Here is a 23,795-nt window from a genome sequence, read left to right on the forward strand (position 1 = left end):
AAACAAATTAAGTGTAGTAGAAATGAAAAATGTTAAGATAGATATGTAATAAAACTAAAAAGTATAAAATAAAAATGAATATATTAGAGAAAGTATAGCAGTTGAATTACAGACAAAATAATGGAAAACATATTGAGATGGTATGGACATGAATGAAGATCTGAAAAGGCTTCAATAAGGACAGGTAGTTAGGTACTTTTGGTTTGTATCAAGGGCTGTAAGAAAAAGAGGGGAAGACCTGCAATAACATGGATGGTGGTTATCATCATTAGTTATCTCAGTTGTTGTTCCAACTAATTTACATCACCATTTATGTGGTTTGGGCCACATTTGAATGTTAAACATGCTATACATTGTTGAACCATTTCCTAATAGGTTAAGCTTTTATGGTCAAGTAATTATGTACAACAATCTCCTATAGGATCTTTCTAGGGAATATAACATGACTGAAACATTATATCACAAAATACACAAGTACTAAGATTCCACAAAATTTCACCCATTTTCTAAACAACTAAGATTTCCGAACCGACCTGAACTAGGTGGTTTGGGGCTAAGTTGGAATGGCATAGGGTTGGTTCAATTCACAAGTGTTGGCCCCCCCAATGCAGTTCATAGGATGTACATGAAATTAATAAGTTATTATTAATAACCCTCCCCCTCCTGCGGTTCAATGCTTCGAGAGCTTTTGAGGTTTTCCTTCTCTCTCTCTCTCTCTCTCTCTCTCTCTCTCTTTGTACATGTGTGTGTGTGTGTGTGTGTGTGTGTGTGTGCAGCTAGCTAGTGTCAACAAGACAACAATAGCCTTCCTCGCATTGGCGTCTCCTCCTCCCACTCGATGGAAACCCTAGCCTTGCATTGACATCCTCGTCCATATCCACCCCCAAGACCCTAGCCTTGGATGGTAACCCTAATCCTCTTCCTCTCTCATGTTCGAAGCCATCCATCAACGATGACGACAATGATGACAAGCTACTCTCTCCCCCTCTTGATCTCTCTCTCTCTCTCCTCATCTTCGACCCCTCGATTTTGTAGAGTTAGGGTTTTCTCTCCCTCTCCTCCCCCCTCCCTCTCCTTCTCTCTCTCTCTTCCTCCCTCGCCTTCACCCTCATGCCCTCTTTCTCTCTCTCTCTCTCTCCCCCTATTAGAGTACATCATGAGACAACACAATATGGACCCATACCGTACCAAACCAACAGCCGGCTAGTACGAGCCTCAATACCAATTTGGCGAACCTTGAATTGGAGACACTATGCATATGCTGTTCAACTAAACAAACATCGAAGACATAAGGAGACAATTTGAAGGCCTCTCAAATAGTCGATTATGCCTCTAGTGGTTGCAACTTGCATGAGAACATGCCAAGCTCCTTAGGGAGCATTTGGAGCCTCAATACCAATTTGGCGAACCTTGAATTGGAGACACTATGCATATGCTGTTCAACTAAACAAACATAAAAGACATAAGGAAACAATTTGAAGGCCTCTCAAATAGTCGATTATGCCTCTAGTGGTTGCAACTTGCATAAGAACATGCCAAGCCCCTTAGAAAGCATTTGGTATGGAGTGATGCACCCAAGATCAAGGATGATGTGTGTAGAGGTGATCAAATCACCGTATTTGGTTGCACCATAGTAATCCTACGTAGCAGTGATTTCAAATCACCCACCCAACCCAGTGATGGGATATCCGTCCTTGAAGTTGGGAATCCAAGATGACCTCTAGACAGTGACCTTGGATTGAAATATAAAGATAAAAATACCTCTCAATCTAGCAAAAAAATTAATATATCAATATATTGTTAATATATTATATCAATATTGGATACATAATATTATATTATATTTGATATGATATATTATATTTATGATATATATTATATGATAATATATTATTAATCGTATTATTGTCATATTATGCTTCAATGCTAATTTTAAATTAGAGTAAAAATATCTTATTGTACTTTATATTTATATAATAAAATATTTAATATATTACTCCAATTTTCCTTATTTTTAGATCAAAATAAATATTTATATTAATAAATAATAATATATTATAAGTATAAATAAAAATATTAATTCTATAATAACAATTAATAATTTTTATAGAATCTATTAGTTATTAATATATTAATAAATATAGTAATATTTTATTTATAATATATTATATGTGATTAATAAATATATTTTGATGAAATATATTTTGGATAGTTTTGGTATTATATAATTAGTGATCTTAGATTCCTATAAAATGCCAAACAAGTTACTCATAAATACTCAAGGATCTTTAACCACTAAACCATAGCCTACCAAATGCTATGATCTTAGATCACTGGTGATCAGATCACCACTGGATTCAGATCCCGATGATTTTAGATCATTGTGGTAATTTCATTTGGGTCATCAAATGCTATCTTAAGTTGACATTATAACTTATAAGGAGACATTTGGTTCAATTCAGATACACACATGGTTTAAAATAACAAGAATGACAATATGACCATGTGAACACTCACTGAGTCAATGGGGACATTCATATAAAAGCACTAAAGGAATTGATGATCACCATGCAAGATTTTCTTGCCATCATTCCCATGGTCTTGTGACAGTGAGGCAAGGTGGTTGGCTTGACCAGCTCCGTATCAATCTCATTATCCTCAAGTAATCATGTCTTCTAATATGACTTTATTTTCTGGACTTTTTCATATGTTATAATCATATATGATACCTATAAATCAGCAACTAGCAGGCATTTCCAGCATGTGTAATAAATTGTTTTTCCCAAACAAAATGACAAAAGTCCCAACATGAGAAACATGCTATTTCTGTATCATTTAGCCGTCTTGCTTACCATTCCATGTCACTGTTCAGGCTCGGCAAATCCTAGCATTCCTAAGCATGTGAATTACTCATCTTCCAATAGACTTGATTAAAATCTCTACTGGATCATAAAAATCATCGGCATGATATGATAAAAGATGCATAAATTGCATGCTGTAGATCAATACAGCTAAGACATGCAATACCTACGTTTGCCGTACTGCCCTGTACCACCCCATACTGCCTAGTATGGGCATACCATACCATACCGACACTGTCGTACCAATCTATGCCGCAAACCGACACTATAAAAGAATGGTGCCGATACGGGGTCCGGTACCATACTATAAACTCAAATATTACTGAGATGCAGCTCACACAAATATTGGCAAATTTTTGGAACCTTGCCGAAGTGTTTTTTTTTTTTTGCCAGCACATTTTAGTTTTCACATCGCTAATCCAAAATTACATATGGTGAAAAATATTTATCATATTTTGGCCCCATTTTAAATGTTTCAATCAAGGATTAGAATGCTGGTTGTGCCAATCCATAACACCAAGCATGTACCATGCTAGGTGATGCCTGATGCTTGACACGGTTGTGTCACTTGTGCGCACTACCAAACACAGGTGTATCCACAAGCATGGGAATGACATGGCACAACCCATTTCCTGTGTCAAAGCTATGCTAGCATCTATCATTCAGGCTAGGACGAGAACTTGGCAATTGGCATGGCAAGTGTGGGCTACCAGCATGCAACATACATGCTAAAGGCACAACACAAAAACCGCATGTCCTGTACCAAAAAGCCAAGCCAGAATGGCGCCAGCCACGCCAGCATGAGGCACTTAAAACCTTTGTCTCAAATGTAATACTTTCTCCACTATAACCCAAAAGGTTTTGCCAAAAACACAGCACCATAAAAAACAAACTCATTAATGGCAAATAGTCTCATTTCCAATTATATGAGGGTTAGTGATTTTGTATGTTTCATGGAAAAGAGATAGAGATATTCTAAATATGCTTCCAATCAAAGTGATGGCTTGGCTTAGCAATATAGCAAACCAGGATAACACCTTCGTAATTGACATCAAATTAATGGTGAACATGCAAAGTAAATGAATACGGTACTTTACTATTTCATAAATATGGCTGAAGCATTGTTCTCATATTCCAACAAGTTTGGCCGCATTTCACTGTGTCAGAGAAACAAACTCCAAATGTTTACTTTGCTTAATAATTTATGATGAAGCTAGGATGAAGCTGGTGTAACAATATCCAATCCAAATGTTCCAACCACGGTGCTCCATCAACACAAGTTTTAAGGGGAAGAAAGTTAAGCATAGTATGTACTGTAAGAATATGATATATACATTTTAAATTTAGATAACTAGTGAATAAAGAGGAATAATTCCTGGCTACATACTTGTGATTGTAGCCGCAACTTTTCTTGTTTCAGCAAGGATATTTCAGTTTCAGCCTGCAATATTTGATTGGGTAACTTCATGGCACCTGAAACAAAAACAGTAGTCGGCTGAAGTGATTCAGATAAGTCCACTTACAATTTCTTTTGACCTGCGAAGATAGCCGATAACATGTTGTAAGTCACTCTCAGTTTGCGAATCTACATTTTGGGAAGAAAATCCAGCAGAACTTCGTTCCCTTTCAGCTAATCTAGTGTGCAAAGATTCCAATCGATTGTGCAATATTTTATTCTGAAAGAGTAGATGCATCAAAAATAAAAAGTCAAACTACAAACAGCAGCAAAAATGTATTAATTTGACATGATATGAACATGATCAAAAGAACGTTCATCAGAACAAAGCGGAAAGATACAGCCGATGCAAAGCACTTTCATTAACATTTAGGTAGCTGATTGGCAATAGTAGAGATGTCAGCAAGATAGTATCAATAAAAATCAAAGCATAAAGTTCACCCAGCATAACCATCATTAACATTTAGGTAGCTGATTGGCAATAGTAGAGATGTCAGCAAGATAGTATCAATAAAAATCAAAGCATAAAGTTCACCCAGCATAACCATCAGATTTTTAGCAGTACATTCACATAATATGCTACAGACACACCATACATGCAGAACAGGAGTCAAGCAATTAATGCACTGGACCTACTAAAAGGTAATGAAAAGAAAGAAAAAGATTCCCCATTGGATTTTCATATAAAAAGGAACCTGTGAATCACACATTGTCTTCAATTATTTCTTGCACAAAATAAGAGGTTAAGGAGTTAATAAGTTATCAAACTACTCATATCTGACTATCTGAGTATTATGCAATATTTTATAACTTCACCACATCTATTTATTGGTTGAACTTTTTTCTTATTTGAGTTCAACAAACTGTATTTAAATTGATTCTCAATAGGGCTGCTATATTCTCCGGCTCTTAAATTTTGAACTCATAATTACTTATCCAAAAAGAAATACAAAAGAAGTTGGCAAAATTCTGTGAGATGAGATCCTCCATCATCTAGAATAGTTGAATTAACTGCTGCTATGAAATATGAACTATATGACATGTCCATTTGCTACCAAGTCACAGCATGATATTAACTATATCAAGGTTGTTACAATATGATTTATTGTTCTCTCTTGGTTGAGCAATCAAGTTGTTAATCAAGGACATGGCTTTAAAATTAGTAACTAAAATAGTTCCAATTGTAACTTTTGAGATGGTTTTGCAATTAGTAACTTTAGAATTTTAGAATTTCATGCAGGTAGCAATTAGAACAATTTTTTTTTTGATCGAGGAAATGTTGCTTAACTGTAAACTGAAATGTTCAGAAACATGTATGCTAGAGCAGTGAAAAAGAACTGGTTGTAGCCATGGCACAAGTGAATTATTAGTCACAGTGGTCTTGCACCAAGGCAGAAATAAGGGCACGTCTGGTTTTTCATCTTTTTTTTTTTTTTTCCAAGAAGGCTTTCGTGAAACATTTCTTGTGAAGTGCTTTAAAGAAAGCACCTCTTCATTTTCTTAGCAATCATTATTTCCTTCAGAGCAGCTTCTGGGATGTTATAAGGCACGCATCACAGTATTGCTCAAAATCCAGGACACTAGGACAAGTAAAAAGAATCAAACCAAACAATTAAACTGTGGCTATAAAAAGAATGATGAGATGGGTGATTGGTAAAACGAGGATGAATGGAGAGAGGAATGGGGCAGGTATAGCCAAGGAGATATTGCATTACATCTGGTATGCGAAACAGAAGTATGGGGTCTCATGAGGAGAGGTGCTTAAGTCTACATGGGTCTGCAAAGAAGAGACAAAGGCCTAAGTTAACATAAAAATGGAAGTTGTGAGAAAAGAAAAGCTTATAGCAACACAAATATGGTTCGATGTTGCTGGATGAGCTAAGGATATGCAGGTTCACCTTGCAGGATAAGGTTTTTGAGTTGTCTAGAAGGCCAAAGACCCTGGACTTGTTTTCTATCAGCCAGAACCATATATAGTCAATGCCATAAAGCCATTTGAAATTTGAGTTGGAATCTAATAGGGAAAAAGACAAGCTTGATTTAGGAGTTCATGTGAATACCAGAAACATATGTGATAAAACCCTCAATGTAGGAAGATTAGCTGCTCTTATGTTGTGGAAGCTGAGAGCAGGTTGTGGAATATGGAATTATTATTACAGCAGTCAAAATGTAGATGAAATTATCTATTGGCTGTGTATAAGTACTTAAGCAATCAAATTATATTGTGCACTCTCTAATGAACATTGCTTTGCAGCTTTACAAAGCTAACCCACATAAAAATGTCTGTATAGGCACTATGCCATTGGGTAGAAATCGAACATACCTAACAAGGCAAGATATTGACCCAAGAATTGTTCGATGCTATATCATTTTCGAGAAATACAGTGGAGATGCCACCACCAGAGTTTGAACCAGCCAACCAGGACCTCTCCCAAGTGGAGAGGCATACCAACCGGCAGAGATAAGGCTAGCTATTGTTCGACATTGTACAACAAACCTAAAACTATTTAGAAGACCAGATACATTAAAAAATCATGAGGAATTGAGGATCAGAGATAAATGACAAAAACTCGGCAAATGGAGAAAAACAAGATGCTCAAACAGGCATATGATGATGTTACAGTGCAGTTTCTGCCACTCTAGAAATCATGGACAAGTTTAGATGAAAACAAGCATAACTGCAGCACAGAGTAATATTAAAAGATCTTTTAAAAAAATCAAAAGCACTTCATAAGTGAAGCCATAGTCCAACTTACGTGCTTAAATAGTGAAACATCCACCCAATAAATAAAAATGGAAACACAGAGGATGATGCAGAAAAGATGATTAATTAACAAATGCCACACACATGCAGCCCCATGCAACCAAAAACCAGCAGAATTTATAGGATTTTTATATCAATTAAATTTTCGCATTTAAAACTTAAATATTTAAGTCTGTTGTGGACATCCTCCCCACTCAAATTTTCAAGAATGACAAATCCTGCTCATTAATTTTTCTTTGCTAAAAAAAAATCCAAACCTGCTCCAAATTTATAAATAAATGAACACAACATCATATCATACTTTCCTTAAGTCAGAAAAACCTCCCTGCTGATATTTTATGAAGCTTAAAAATCACCTATACAAAAACACCACCAAAGTTACTATCAGATATTGCTTGAAAGTCTATTAAAATGAGAAATATTATCTGCAAGTTTCTGGTCACCCATTGTCACAATTCACATAAAATAGGCCAGCTTTAGCCCAAAACAAATCAGACCACTGGACTAAATTTCTAACAAATAACTGCAGCATGAAGCAGCATATCTTCACACATATGAATATGCATCTACAGAGGATGATAATATAACAACATGGATTTGAAAAAAAATATGTAGGAGAACAAATGAGATTTATGGATTAGTTAATCATGAATGTCTAATCATAGTTTAAATTATAGAATATAGACTATAAAAGGAGTTTAGAAATAACATACATTGACCTACACGCAAAATTACCTGCAAACACATACCTGCTCATTTATTTCATTGTACTTCCTCTCAGCTTCATCCTTTCGTGCTTGCAACTCAGATTTTTCATTTTCCCATGATGCTTTCAGAACATCCTGTAAATTGTTCAACAAGGTATGCAGTAAATGCTAATGCAAAGATACATTACTTACATGTTGAATAAGCAAACAAACACTTAAAATGAATCTTCAAATGTCAAAATTCAGGTTAGGCATCTGATAATTGTAAATGGGCATTCATTGCAAAACATTACAACATGACCAAAAAACACAAAGTTGTGTTACCATGAAAACGAAAGAACCACCTAATAATATGTGTTCACCCACAAAACCATCAACTCTTACCGCACAAAGAACCATCATTATGGCCTCTCCAAATAGGGGAGAAAAAATTGCACCCTTAATATTTCCATGTGCATTTTGAATTCCAAATTAACAAACCCAACAAAAAATGCTCAGTGGACATTGAAACTGAGAAAATAAAAATGAAATTTATCTCGTGAAATGGAATTTTTCTAAACATAAGAATATTCACCAGTTCAAAATGGAATACTAGCACAAATACGTAATCAGCAAAATTCCAGTCTCACGTGCACCCAAACTGATGCTACATTATCCATATATGTCACATTTTCAATAACACCAATTTAGCTTGATTAAGTCTCAAGCGCAAGCACATTATGGTGCACGGACAGAAAATTGGACCTTGCCAGAAACCAGTATAATCGAGACGTCTATATGCCATATAAGGTGGCGCCTTATCATGAATTTCTCAGGAATATCATTGTATTCCACAACGAAATAGCAAATATATTCTGGGATTCACTCATCAATATGTACTGATTGACCAATATCGCCTTATTTTGAATCACATCAAGCAAACAGCTATGTGAATTGAGAATTTTATACATGTTAGACCTAATCAACTAGAGTTTCAGTATCACAAACAACAAAGGCTGAATAACTTTGTGGTAAATTAACACAGGCATGTGGTTTGCACGTCAAAACAAGCTGATGCTTCGACACATATCAACCAAAATTTTTCCTACACCATAAATGGATAGGCATCTTATGCAAATCTTCATGTAAACCTGAGCATCATTTCCTATGCTGCTGCATTTTCCATCCCGTGTCCATGCACCGACAGTATGGTTGACTTCGGACAGTCTCATATCACCATAAAAGAAACATAAAAAAAACTGGCTTAAAATGTTGCATGACATGGCATATACTTAGCATCATCATGTCAGAAGAAAATGCCCATATCTAAAGCATCAAGACAGGAAAAGCAAAGCACCAATTAGAAATGCTAAAATCAAACAAGGATAGATATTTCTATGGAATAGATAAATGAAAAGAAATCAAGTGGTCAAAAGCAAAAGGCGCCTTATCCTGTGTTTGATTGGGGTCATGAGAGAATAAATGGATATGATTGGAAGGATGGCCTCCATTTACCATTTAGTTCAAAAAGTTATAGGGAAGATGGATGAAAAAGAAGGGATTGTCCATCTACCCTAGCCCACCAATTTACATCCTTCGAAATTGAGAGGATGAAGGAAGGATGGATGGAGCATTAAAGGATGGACTTTTGCATTGACAAAATTACCCCTCATTAATTTTTTTGATAAAACTATAATACTTCACTTTTTCATTCATATTATTTATATATATTTTTATATGCACTATTAATCATATACTATTAAATTTTATTAGTCACTATTTTAATTTTAATATATAATTTCCATAATTATAATCAAATAATTAGATTATCTCTTATTTCTCTATTTGTATTTACTATTTTTAATTAAATATTTGTATAATATTAATTAACTATTTAAACTAAATTATAAATTAATTAGTTATTTATATAATTAATTGATAAAATCATGTATTAAATTAAATATTTATATGATTTTTTATATAATTATAAATTATAAAGATTATAAGCTTATATATTGTTTACTTCTTTAGTATAAATAAGAATTATAAATTGATAATCATAATATTTTTATCAAAGGGTAGTTTAGTAAAAATATTGTACAAATATTATTCATCCTTAGGAGGGAATTATTTTCATCCACCCTTCCATGTTTCATCAAACATGTAAGAGGATGGATGAATTTTGCATCTATCCTTTCCTCCATCCGTCCTTTGTACCAAACAGAGGGTTAAGGTGCCAAGCTCCCAATAATGCCTCAGGCATCGGGCACCAAAAAGCTGCTTGCCTAAAGAAAGCAAGATTATAATTTACAAAATGCTCCGAAAATGTGCACCATGCTATGCTATTTAAACCATCTACTTCGACCATTGGATACATAGGCTAGGGAACTCCAAATAACATGATTTTTTGATAGAGAGCAGTTTAATAATAGTACAGCACATCTAGCAGCTCAAATTATCGATTATAGTTCCTCCAGTCATTCGATTAAGTCAACCTTTTAGGGCAGTTGTTTGGGCACCCACATATTAGCTCCAAGGACTCAAGTCCCAGCGAGATGAGATGTTCTGCAGGACACAGGGATGGGGTACCATCCCAAGTCACCTAATCGGCATGTTTTGAAACATCCCCTATCCCGTGTCAAGATGGACAAGACGGTGGTGCATCCTATTCCATATAGATATATGTATACATATATATATATATATAGATATATGTATGTGTATATATATGTATGTATGTATATATATCTATATACATATATACGTACGTACGTATGTATGTGTGTATGTGTGTGTGTGTATGTGTATGTATGTATGTATGTATGTGTGTGTGTATGTATATATGTATGTATGTCTGTATATATGTATGTGTATATGTATGTATGTATGTATATATATATATATGTATGTGTATATGTATGTATGTATGTATATATATATATATATATATGTATGTGTGTGTGTGTGTGTATATATATATATATATATGTATGTATGTATGTATGTATGTGCGTGTGTGTGTAGTGTATATATATATAGATTGTGTATGTATGTGTGTGTGTGTGTGTACACATATATATATACACACACACACATATATATATACATACACACATTTACATACATACATACATTACATACATGCACACACACATACCTTATATATATATATATAGAGGTAGACTAGGCTGCGATCGACCGATCCCAGCTCCCATCCGGTCGGATCCCCCTTCGTTGGATTGATGTGCATCTCAGAGCTTTTTTTTATAAGCTAACGGAGGAGTTCGAAGGGCGTTAGCTAAGCTGGCGTGTTAAAAAAAAACAGTATTCAATAGGGCGCGATACGACGTAAGGCCAATGCACGCGACCGTCATCATCTCCTCTGCTGCCATCTTCCGATAACCCCCCCACCTGCCTCCTCTCTTCTCTCTCTCCCCCCACCCACGACCGCCGTTTTCCGGTAACCAACCCCCCCACCCGCTCCTCTCTTCTTCTCTCTCTCTCCCATGGTCGCCATCTCATCTCCTCCTAAGCCAAGTTTTCCACCCCGAGGCCGCCATCTCCTCTCCTCTCAAACCCCCCACCGACCATTAGTGAATATTTTTTATGAATTACATTCAAAAATTTGTATTCTCATTGTTTCTCATTGTTGTTTCTCATTGTTTGTGTTTATATTGGGAGGATAAACACAAACTGCAAATAATCCTGAATAGGATAAACACCCCATCTACGATAAACAATAAGAAAGAAGGATAAACACAAAGTTTTGTGAAAATAAATAAACTATCGTAGGATAAACACACTCTAAATAATAAACAGAAACTGTAAATAATAAACATAAACAAACTGCGAATAAACACAAACTTTATGCAGATAAACAAAAACTGCGAATAATAAACGCAAACTTTCCATCCACGATAAATAACAACAAAAGAGAAAGAGAGAAGGATAAATATCAAGTCCTACGAAAATAAATACAAACTATCAGAAAATAAATACAAACTCCAAATAATAAACAGAAACTGCGAATAATAAACACAGAGTGACTCTGAACGAATAAACAGAAACTGCGAATAATAAATGCAAACTCTGTGCCGATATACAGAAACTTTTCAGGATAAACACAAATCCGATTTGGACTCCGATTGGAGTTTGTGTTTATTATTTTGAGTTTGTGTTAATCCTCCGATAATTTGTATTTGTTTGATTATCCTCCTTCCTCTCTTGTTGTTTATCATAGTGGACCAGGACCACTCAACGAGTTTGTGTTTATCCTGAAGAGTTTCTGTTTATCGATACATAATTTATTATTTAAAATTTTTATTTATTATTTGGAGTTTGTGTTTATCTTCAGATAGTTTATATTTATTTGAATAGGACTTAGTGTTTATCATCTTCTCTTGTGTTTTATCCTGGATGGGCCATTGGATCACTCAACTTTTGAATCCGAATTTGTGTTTATCCTGAAAAGTTTCTGTTTATCGACACAAAATTTACGTTTATTATTCGTAATTTCGATTTCTACGCAAAGGCCCGAATTATGACCCGACCCGAAGAGCCCGCATTGTGATCGTAATGGAATTTTTTGCAAGTTCTGTGGTGTTTATCTTGAAAAATTTCTGTTTATCGATATTTTATTATGCAAACTGCTATCATCTATCACCATGACAGATTCCGGACAGCTTTCAGAGTTGTGCATGGGCACCTTTAGCCTTCATGAACATTTTTTTATCTCCACGGAACAGAGGACCCGCATCCTCTTCTTCCTCCTTCATTCACGGAACAGGGTTAATAAATTAACAAAATTTAAGCCTAAAATCGAAGAAATTGACAAAGAAAGCTGAAAGGATTTATGAAGAAAACTGGAAGGATTCATGAAGGCGCCTTCAGATGCCTCCTTTCTTCATCGCATGTAGGCTCCTACATGTGAATTGTAGGCACCTACAATTCACATGTAAGCGCCAACAATTCATGTAGGTGCCTACATGCGGAGGAGGCTGCCAGTGGGGCGGCGAAGACCAACGGTGGCGTAGTCAGGTCTGACAGACATGCGAGCGCCTCATCTAGAAGCATGAAGCGCCTATATATGAATTGTAGGCGCCTACATGTGAATTGTAGACACCTACAATTCACATGTAGGTGCCTACAATTCATGTAGGCACCTACATAAGGAGAAGGCTGCCGATTGAGGCCGTCGACGGAACAGTCAACCCTGACGGACGCACGAGCACCTTGCTTAAAAGCATGTAGCGCCTACATGTGAATTGTAGGCACCTACATGTGAATTGTAGGCACCTACAATTCATACAATTCATGTAGGCATCTACATGCGAAGGCCTCCATCGCCCGATGAAGACCTCCATCGGTGGCGGCGCAGCCAAGTCTGACGGACGCGCGAGCTCCTTACCTAATAGCATGTAGGCGCCTACATGCGACGAAGGCCGCCGGCAGGATAACAGAGGCCGGCGATGGACCGACAGAGGCCGGCAACAGTGCGCCAGGCCCGACAGACGCGCAAACGCTTCGCATAGAAGCATGTAGCGCCTACATGTGAATTGTAGATGCCAACAGTTTGATTGTAGGCACCTACATGTGTACAATTCACATGTAGACGCCTACATGCTCCATATAGGTGAGGCGCGCACGTCCGTCGAGCTTGGCTACGCCTCCGTCGGCCCACCATGCCCTGTGGGCCGTGCCACCTGCTTCGGACTTCTCTCGCATGTATCTTCACCATTTGGACTTTGTTTGAGATGTTCTTGGCTCGTTGGACTGGAGGGAGTGGATGTAGGGCGGCCGCATCTCTCCGTCGCATTTTTTTTATGGTGAATAAAGGCACCTTCATGGTTCATGAAGGCACCTTCAACATTGAAGCATAATGGGAGGGGGGAGGGTGGCGTCGCGTCACAATCAATGCACGCTTTCCCCATCGCATCTTTTTTTTTAAACAATGCCAGATCAGCTAACAGGCGAAGAAAGTCCTTCGTTTGCTTTTTAGAGAAGTCTTGGAAATGCACACCGATCCAATGGTCGGAGAGTCGACCAGATATAGGCTGAAATCCGATTGACCGGAGTCTAGTCTACCTCTATATATATATATGCATAGGTGTATATGTATGTGTGTGTGTGTATATACACACACACACCTATACATATACATATATATATACACACACACACATACATATATACACATACATACACACACACACACACACATATATATACTATATATATATTATTTATTTATTTATTTATTTATTTATGTATGTATGTATGTATATATGTATGTGTATATATATGTATATATGTATGTATGTGTATATATATGTATGTGTATGTGTGTAAAGAGAGAGATGGTAAGGAAACTCGAAATCAAAGATCGCTGTACTGATATCGGTACCCGTACCAATGTCGGGCCGGTACGGTATCGATACCATACCGTGCTGACACACGATACGCTCCAACGTACTGATTCCGTACCGATACAATTTTTTTTTATTTTGTTTCTTTTTCTTTGGGTCTCTAAGTTATTAATTCATAATTATAACCCCAAAATTACATTATATTACATATTATTAACATATTTGGATTCAATTTTTGAGTTCGGTAGCGATACAGAAAATCTTGATCCAAAATTTCAAATATATATTTATTTACATTATATTACAACCTTATCATCCTAAAATTAAAAAGAAAATATATAAATGTGCATTAAAATGTATCTAAACTTTTAAAGTACAAAGCACAAAGAGTGATATACTAACCTCAAGATCTGCTCTATATTTAATATCTCGTCGAGTGTTTGTGACACGTAGATATCTTGTCTTGGCATAGTTTGGAGGAACATCAGTCCATCCCTTTAATCAAGAAACATTGTACTCCTGAATATTCATCCCATAATAGTATGTCAAAAAATTAATGATGCTCCGTCTAGTAGGACCGATCCAATTATCACACATCACCGTCAGTCCGTATGTGGGCTATTTATTCTCGTAAGAAGTAATCCATCTCTATAGATCCTCCATGTTATTGTCAAAAGACTGATCATAGATGTCCTTAGATCCTGACAGATCTACACCCTGACCAATAGCCTCTATGACTAAAATGGCAGATCCATAGTAAAGATTGCCTGCTGTATTTACTGAAATATAGTTGAAATAAAATCATAATCCAATAGCTCGCCACATATCCTTCTTATCCTTTTTCATCATAATGTCAATCTTCTGCTGCTATGAATCCTTACTGGAAAAAGCATGTGGATCCAAATCATGGATGGTGGCTCCTGCTGAAATATCTCTGGAGGACCTCTTACCGCCAAAAGCTCCCAATGAAGATGAAATACTGTCTGCTTCCTTTACCATCGGACTCTCTGACTGAGGTAGTCTCCTGAACTCGGATTCTCCCCCATCAGTCACTGATCCAGATCCCGATTCATAGCATGATGGTCCAAATCGCTCTCTATATCTGGCAAACTCCTGCCAGTACTGATCATCCAAGCTCGTCTGAATGGCAGCCTCAATCTGTGCCTCCTTATCATCTGGAGCGAAAATCTTCTCTGACTCTCTAGAGTGATAGGAAGGTGGCTCTACAACTCGACGGTTGACCCTCATCCTCTTCTGTTTTGTCCTTTCCTTCGCTGCTTTCGAATTAGTGAAGTGCTTCTTCATCAACTGTCGGACCTCTTGTGGGCATTTCCGACATATGGACACATCAAGATAACCATCAGTCACGTGCTGCTTCAACATAGTCACCCCTCTTCCCTCGAACTCTGTGTTGCACCATTTACATTTTCAATGATGCCAAGCCGAGAGCATCTCGTTATGATCCTAACCAATGTCACGCTCTGAATCTTTCTTACTCATTTCTGCAAGTATAACAAAATACGATAGTTTAATAATTATCAAAAAATATTATACATAAATTTAAATAAAATTTCAATAATAATTTTAAAACTCATAAATTCAAAAAAATATGTTATATGCTTCAAATAATATTTCTAAATTAGCTAAAATATAGTACTAATTTTATATATTTTTTTATTTGATTATATTTTTTTATTATTTAAATAATTATAAAAATATTTTTTAATTTCAAAAATTTCAAAAAAATTCGAGGTTGGATTCAAGTAGCTTGAATCATTCTAAACATGATTCAAAATCTATGATTTTATAATTTTTTTGAATTTATTTTTTTAATAATTTTTACGAATAAATATATATATTTAAAAAAATATATAATTAATGAAAATCAATTATTTTAATGTCATCATGTAGATCTTCCAAAGATCTATCACATATGATCAAATCATACCAAAATCATAAAATTTTGGCATGATTTTCTCTTTATTTTCTTACTTCTTCATTTTTATCCTTTTTTAGCCACAAAAACATAAAAAATAAAATATTTACTAAAAGAATAATACATTACCTTACTCCCAGTCGAAAATCATCATCTCCTCGAAGAAGTGCTGCAATTTGACAGAATTTTCTCTTCTTTCTAATTTTTTTGGAAGGCTTCATGTCGTCAAAAGCCGGAGTGCCTCTCGAGAGTCCTGAGAGAGCTCTCGAGTTTCTATCAGAGAAGGAATCCTGGCTGCCACTAAATGACAGTCCAGATCCCACCACAACCCTCACCCTCCATGTGATATGTCGGTACGGTTCGGTTCAATATCGAACCGAGCCATACCGCCTGATTTTGGACGGTATGGCTCCTAACTGTGCCGAACCGCTCGATTCGGTGCGGTTTGGATGATTTTTCGAAAAAAAGGGTCAAACCGGATCGACTAGCCATCGGTTCGATTCGATACGCACCATACCGGACGATTCGACGTGCCCCGTACCGGGCAATTCAGCATGCCCCATACCAGGCGATTCGTCCCAGTACAGCATTCCTTACTCCAAATCATATGACTTCTTGATAATGAGCAGTTTGGAGATAGTATATGACATCCAACGACTTGAAACTGTTGGTTCCAACTCCTTCGCTCATCCCTTCACGATGACTTTTTAGGACAGTGGTTTGGGCACACACATATTAGCTCGACTATATATGTATATATACATGTAATGTTTGTGTGTATACATATATATATATATATAGAGAGAGAGAGGGAGAGAGAGAGAGAGAGATGGACTTTTCTCCTCTCGACAGGAGAGGGTATCCACTCCTCTCGAGTCCAAAATAAATAATGTCACATCCAAATCAAAGATCCACCCCATTGATCATGACCTATGTCACCAAAAATGCCTAGAAAGAAAAAATAGCATGTTTGGTGGTTTCTAATCTATGCATCATGTGATGCAAGTTAAAATCTATTGATTTTGATCTATATATATTAACATATATAGATCATGATCATTAAGGTGGATTCTCAGTTTATATGCTTTATCATGTATTTCAACACACAAACACAATAGAAACCAAAGTTTTGTCCCGATGGAATGGGGGGCATCCCGTCCTGTTCCTATGAAAAAAAGGGACCGAGACTCTGAAACCTATCCATGTAGGGGAAGAGAAAAAAAGAGAAAATGCAAGGAAAAAAAAGGGGAAAAATAAAAGGAAAGAAGAAGAAAAACGAAGGAAAGGAATGGAGAAGAAAAATAAAGGAAGAAAAAAAGAAAGAAAGAAAAGAGAAAGAAGAAGAAAAAAGAAACAAAAAAAAAGAAGTGATGACAAAACAAAAGAAAAAAAAGGAAAGAAAGGAAGGTAGAAGAAAAAAAAACAAAAGAAGGAATGAAAGAAAAAAAAAAATTTAAAAAAAAAGAGAGAGATAGAGGATATCTACTGGGATGCATGACCGGAAAGACTATCAGGACGGGACAAGACTGCAGGGTGTCCCATTCCATAGAGATATCGAGACATTTTCATCTACGGGATTTAAAACCTTGATAGAAATCATCGATTTTTGCACCTACTTAATGCATAAATTGGAGACCAAAATATGTGATCTTCAATTTCTATCCGTCTGCACAAAGGTGAGCCCTAATGTAATAGTAAGGTTGCTCCATTATGACCTACATATCACGAGTTCAAAACACAAAAATAGCCTCTCCGCATACAAGGTGAGGCTACGTACATCTAACCAAGGTTCGCCTATTCGAAATCGGATCCCGTGCCGGCCGGCTGCTGAAATGGATCAATACGCTCTCGTATCGAACTATATTGGGTCCGAACCGATACAGAAATGAAAGTGGAGAGAGGGAGAATTAGAGAGAAAAAAAAAAGAGAGAATGGGAGAGGAGGGAAGGAAACAGAAGCCTTGTGGAGATGTCGATGGTGGCCACCGGAGGGCCGTCAAGGCCTTTAGGGCTCCATCCTCAGAGAAAGGAGAATGGAGAGATAGAGAGGGAGAGGGAGAGAAATCAACAGAGCGGAAGGCGGCGAAGAAGCCGTCGGAGGATCACCAAGGCCAAACAACCAAAATCGACCCCATGATGTCACGAAGATTGCTGACTTCGCTGCGCATCGCATGAAATAAATTTACATGATAATCAGAGGCAGGTCATCCCTATTTTGACCCTGCGGACGTCGTGGGGTCGATTTTGACCGTCCGGGGACCTCAGCAGCCCTCCAACAGCCTCCCTACCACCTTCCCATCCATCCATTTCTCTCCCTCCCCTCTCTCTCTATTCTCCTCTCTCGAAGGAGGGTGGAGCCCCGAAGGCCTCGACAGCCCTCCGACGGCCTCAACGGACCACCGATGCTTATTGTTGGCCTTTTCCTCTCCGTCCCTCCCCCTCCCTCTCTTTCCTTCTCCCTCACTCCATTTTTGTCGATGTTCCAAATCAAATACCCGAACCGCTTGATTCGGGACAGTTCAACAAATGCTACATCTAACCCTCCCTAGACACTATAATGGTGGGAGGCCTCATGCACTAAGCCATCACCTTAGACATTTTTAATAGCATAGATCATGATCAATAGTATAGATCTTCAATTTCGATGCCCCATTATTAATTTTAGTTGTAGGGAGTAGATACCCTATCCTCTCAAGAGCATGGTCCATCACAAATATACATATACCGATATATATATATATATATATAGAGAGAGAGAGAGAGACCATTTCTCTTGAGAGAAGAGGATATGTACTACTCTCAAGTCTAAAATCAACAATCGTGCATGCGCACCCAAAACTAAAGTTCACACCATTGATTATGATCCATACCACCAAAAATACTTGAGATCAAACATCACATGTTTTAGTGGTCCCTAACCTATGTGTCAAGTGGGTGCAAAATACATAGTCAAAATCATATAAGACAAGTTTTGCTATGACCTAAACAATAAAGTCTATTTATTTTCAATCTATACATGTTTTAACATGTGTGGGTCATGGTCAATAAGGTGGATTCTCAACTTACATGCTGTATCATGCATTTTAGTGTGCTAGAATAATGGAAATCACCCATTTGTGTCCATGTGATGCAAAGGTTAAAGACCACCACAACACATGATTTTCAGTTTTAGGCATTTTTAACAATATAGATCACAATCAATGGGGTTGATTTTCGATTTGACTATCACATTACTGATTCTCAACCTGAGAAGCAGATACTCCTCTTGAAAGGAGCATAGTCCATCCCATATTTATACATATATACATACACACACATATATAAAAACAATACAAGCATTATGAAATTAGTTATTCAAGTTGCTACAGCAAAAAGCAAAATTGAACATTAGATATCTTGTTTCACATCTTCTAAAACCTCACAAAATATCACTTGTTCCGTTATCATTTTTAAAACAAAAGTCAGCAAAAAGAAACCATTGGGCATCCCTTAATGCTTCAAAATCATGATAGAAAAATACCACTTCCTCAAAAAATATTTGATGCTTCTAAACAACACAGAACATAAAAAAGTAAATGAATATTCTAGAGTAGCCTTTTATTTATAAGGACTCCAATAGATCAAAACCACCCTCAAAATAAAGCTAACAAAACTCTAAAAGAACGGACAAAAAAGAGAGAGGAGGAACACTACTGGACATGGGAGAGGTGTTTGCCCAGAGGCCTTTCACTTTGAGCTGGGCACTTGCCTAGACATCATCTTGGTAAAGTCACCATTCATAGGGACTGTTGAAGCACTCTAGGCTTCCTCACCTCGCCTGAGTGCCTAGGAGAGCACCTGGAGCACCTTTAACAAAACTAAACGAAATTTCAATGACAAGACTCCAATGATTTTAAGATCCCCTGACATGCTACCAGGACAGAGAATCGTCAACCGTGTTCTATGACAGCCAATATGGTAAAAACATGATAATCGAGTCAGATAATTGAAGAAATTTCTCATACTAAGACATAGAAACAAAGGTAGGTTACACATTTGATTGTTCTGCAAAATGGCGATGATCAAGGTTTTAATTCCCATGGGACAAGGCTGTCATGGCTTTTCCATAGAATGGGATGCGCTGCCATCCCGCTCTGTCCCAAACACATAGGACAGGAAATGTTCCAAGACGTCCCAATTGAGACGTTGGGATGCTAATGGGATAGTTCTGTCCCAACACATAGGATGGTACTCCATCCCAATGTCCCATGAGACATCCCGCTGGGATCTGAATCCTTTGCGACGATACGGAACATAACTTGCAGCTTAAAGATTCATTATATGGATATTGCTGATCAAACTATCTGGCACAAGGAGCCTTCCGGTCTACTTTGGAAGATATTCTGTTTGAACCATACAGATAAACTAATGCTGGATCTGAAAAAATGTGGAGCTCAGATGTGCAAGCTTGAACAGCGACACTTGAAAGTCGTACCTAATAGGTGCAATAGTAGCAGTTGACACACTCAGAACTGCAAGAAACCATGGCCATACATGACTTGCAGTCGAGCAAATCACAGCTGTTGAAAATAAAAAGGACATGTTCACAAATTGTTTCCATGGATGATCAAAAAGTCAGTGATGATTTCTTAACCAAACCAGTACACTACTTGTCAAAGAGAGAGATTGTGTCAATAAGGAACACATATGAGACAATTCAGTTGAGAATGAGTAAGTTGACCATCTGCAGTTATCAGTCTGCTCATGAACTACAACATCATGAAGTTTAATAATTTATTAAGACAGGGTCACAAGTCTGATCATTACAGAAAGGGGAGTACTTGAGACAGGCCACCTATCAACTGACCTCAGAGGGGCAACATCAGCAAGTCAAAATGCACTTGGTCGAGTCAAGAGAAACCAAAAGTATATAGACAACCGGTATTGAACTGAAATAGCTTTGAAAACCGAGTGGCTAAACAGTTTATGGCAGTTTAAGGAAACACTTTAGCTGATCCCAATACTTTGGTGAACAAGAACTAGAATTCATACTTTCAAAGTTTCCATTTTCAATTTCAATCAGTAGATAAACCCCAATTTCTCATTTTTCCTTCTAGTATAGAACCATGAATAATGCCTGTGACAGAGAGAAAGGGAGCTGAGTGACAAGTTGGTTAATCTGCCAACTCAGATCAAGAAGAAATATTAAAGACAACACTAAATTGTGCATATTTGAGCACCAGTAGATCATTGTATTATAGCACACAATGTATAGTAAGAAAGTTAATAATGCATAAAGGCTATTTACATCATTGGCTCAGCAAGTTAATGAAAGCAATTTACTTTTTACCCACAACAACAGCATGCAAGATATTATCACATATGTGCCAAGAGAGGAGACACAACATACATGAATTGTCCCAGAAGTCATGGACCATACCGGCGAATTACAAAATCCATCAGAATGTAACTAATCATAAACTAGATAAAGTGAAACCAACATAGTCAAAGAAATAGGTGCTCGGGAAAAGCGTGGGAAGATTACATTTTCAGTCTTTTGCGCATCTAAAATTTCCTGAAGCTTTGGTACTTCATTTTGCAATGAAGACAGTTCTTTAGAAGTATTTGTCAACTCTTGAAGTGTCTCAGCCTGGAGAATAACCTGTAAAAGAAAAAAACTACGTGTGAACTTTCAGGGTAAACTTTATAGGGGATAAAAACCAATGATGATGCTTAGCTGAATCATGCTCGCATTAAAAGAACTCATGAAGTTCATTCAAAAATCATTATCCACGAAATTAAAGCATGGACCATAGTTACAGAAAGTCAAACACTTCAACGTTTAGAAATAACAATAGTAGACACAAGAACATATGCACACCTATGAAATTTACTAGCTAAATGTCACCAGAAGTTCATAATAATGAAGAAGACCTCAAGTAATATCAAGAAAGAAACCCAATGAATGATATCCATGGCACATAGAGCCCTTGTTCTTGGTTATTCTCTAATCAACAAGCTCTGGTGGCATCATATCACTTACACTGTCAACTGTGAAAAAGTTCCCCGAAGAAGTCTCTTTTCAGGTATTCTTTTGTCAGAAAAAACACAAACACACTAAACCAAACGACTTTAGATTACGATAACAATACATTCGTAGTTTCATGTCATAACTCTCCAGCTTTTTTAACCACAATTTAGAATTTCCAATCCAATTGAAACATCATTTATGTCATTCTCTCTTCAAACAAAATCAATTAAACACCATACAATCTTAATGATTTGCAAACATATCAAGAATCTTGTGGAAGACGTACAAATATCTAACGAACTTTCAGGTGCAGGTACAGCAAAGAACATACACCATTTTCATATAAAACTGAGCATATCTATTTACCACGTTAACGCAGAGTTACAGAAAACCATGAAAAGGATGCTAAATTCTTCAGAGCAGAATTCTGCTACAAAATAGGTCAGATAATTAACCAAGTACTCTATTTTGAAGATGGGCATTTCTTAAATACATTTAGGCAAGCAGTCCAGGCAGGGGTGGCAATTTCTGACTTCAACCAACCAACCAGCCTGACATGAACGTGTTTGGGTGAGAGATTCTAATAAATGGTTCAGGTTTGGGCTAGACATGACCAGCACGGTCATAAATTGGTGAGGCTTCAAGTTTCTAAGGGGCTTGGGAAGCAGGCGGAGGTTCAAGATTCTGGGGAGTTTCCAAAGTGGGCATGTTATTGTAGGCAGAAGTTTCCCTGCTATTAAGGGTTGGATGACACCTTAAAACCCAGTACTAGGTCCCCATGATAGCAATGATAGTGCTATGGGCATTGGTTATTCGAATCTTGGCTTGGTTGATTCCAAAGGTCATGAAGCCAATGGCTAAAAGAAGGAACAAGTACTAACAAAAAAAAAGTTGAGCAGACAAGACTAATAACATTTTTCTCCATTTAATTTCCCCCTCTCTCACACACTCTCTCTTTCACCTTCTAGGGTGTGCAATTCTAGATACCCTCTCCTGGTCCCTAATGCATTTTCAAAACGACAACCAATAAGTGAAGCTCTGTATGGTTCCACATTGGGCAATCCATATAAAATAAAGGGGTCGGGTATGGTTTATGCTTCCTAACTCTACTATAAACGTTTGAGTACAGGTTGAGGGATTTGTTTATCCATCCTGAAGTTATCCGACAAGAACGACTATTTGCTACACCTTAAGGCCAAATGAAGCAAGGAGAACAATATTTTAGATAATAGTGGAAAAAGCGCCTGTCTGTGTTTAATCCCATAAGATCAAGTGCCATGAGGCCAGGAGACAGCACCTTAGGGAAGAAAGTAATGAAACAGGGGGAAGAGAGAGAGAGAGAGAGAGAGAGAGAGAGAGAGAGAGAGAGAGAAAGAACGTGGGCCTACTGGGCCCAGTCCCTGCTGAAATAACCCCTTGATCACATGTTATCAAACCCAAACAGGCCCTAAGATGGAGAAAATCTTCTAAATAATCAGAAAAAACTCCACACTCCCAATTTCTAAATAAACTCCCAAACTTCTAGTTTCCAAATAAAGTTGTAAATTACAGTGATGGCAATACCTGTCTCCGATAATTGTCCTGGGAATTTAGCCAGCGTTTATGTTCCATATCAAGATCGTCCTTTAAAAAGGACATTTGAAATTCCAAAACTTCAATTTGCATCCTATGACAAGATAAGAGCAAATTAGTAAAAGTTAATGAAATCTAAAAGAATA

At 37.1% G+C, this 23,795-nt stretch overlaps 1 protein-coding gene across 1 annotated transcript in view; it reads right to left on the reverse strand.

Annotated features, from left to right (window-relative positions):
- Positions 1 to 23,795, reverse strand: part of LOC105039390 (nuclear-pore anchor-like) — an 89,013-nt gene that overhangs the window by 15,902 nt on the left and 49,316 nt on the right. The window contains 5 exon segments of the mRNA XM_073244727.1: positions 4,249 to 4,302; positions 4,385 to 4,537; positions 7,831 to 7,923; positions 21,592 to 21,708; positions 23,641 to 23,743. Coding sequence (XP_073100828.1) covers positions 4,249 to 4,302; positions 4,385 to 4,537; positions 7,831 to 7,923; positions 21,592 to 21,708; positions 23,641 to 23,743 — 520 coding nt within the window.

The sequence above is a fragment of the Elaeis guineensis genome, chromosome 1 (genome assembly GCF_000442705.2).
Source record: "Elaeis guineensis isolate ETL-2024a chromosome 1, EG11, whole genome shotgun sequence".
Taxonomy (NCBI): Eukaryota; Viridiplantae; Streptophyta; class Magnoliopsida; order Arecales; family Arecaceae; genus Elaeis; species Elaeis guineensis.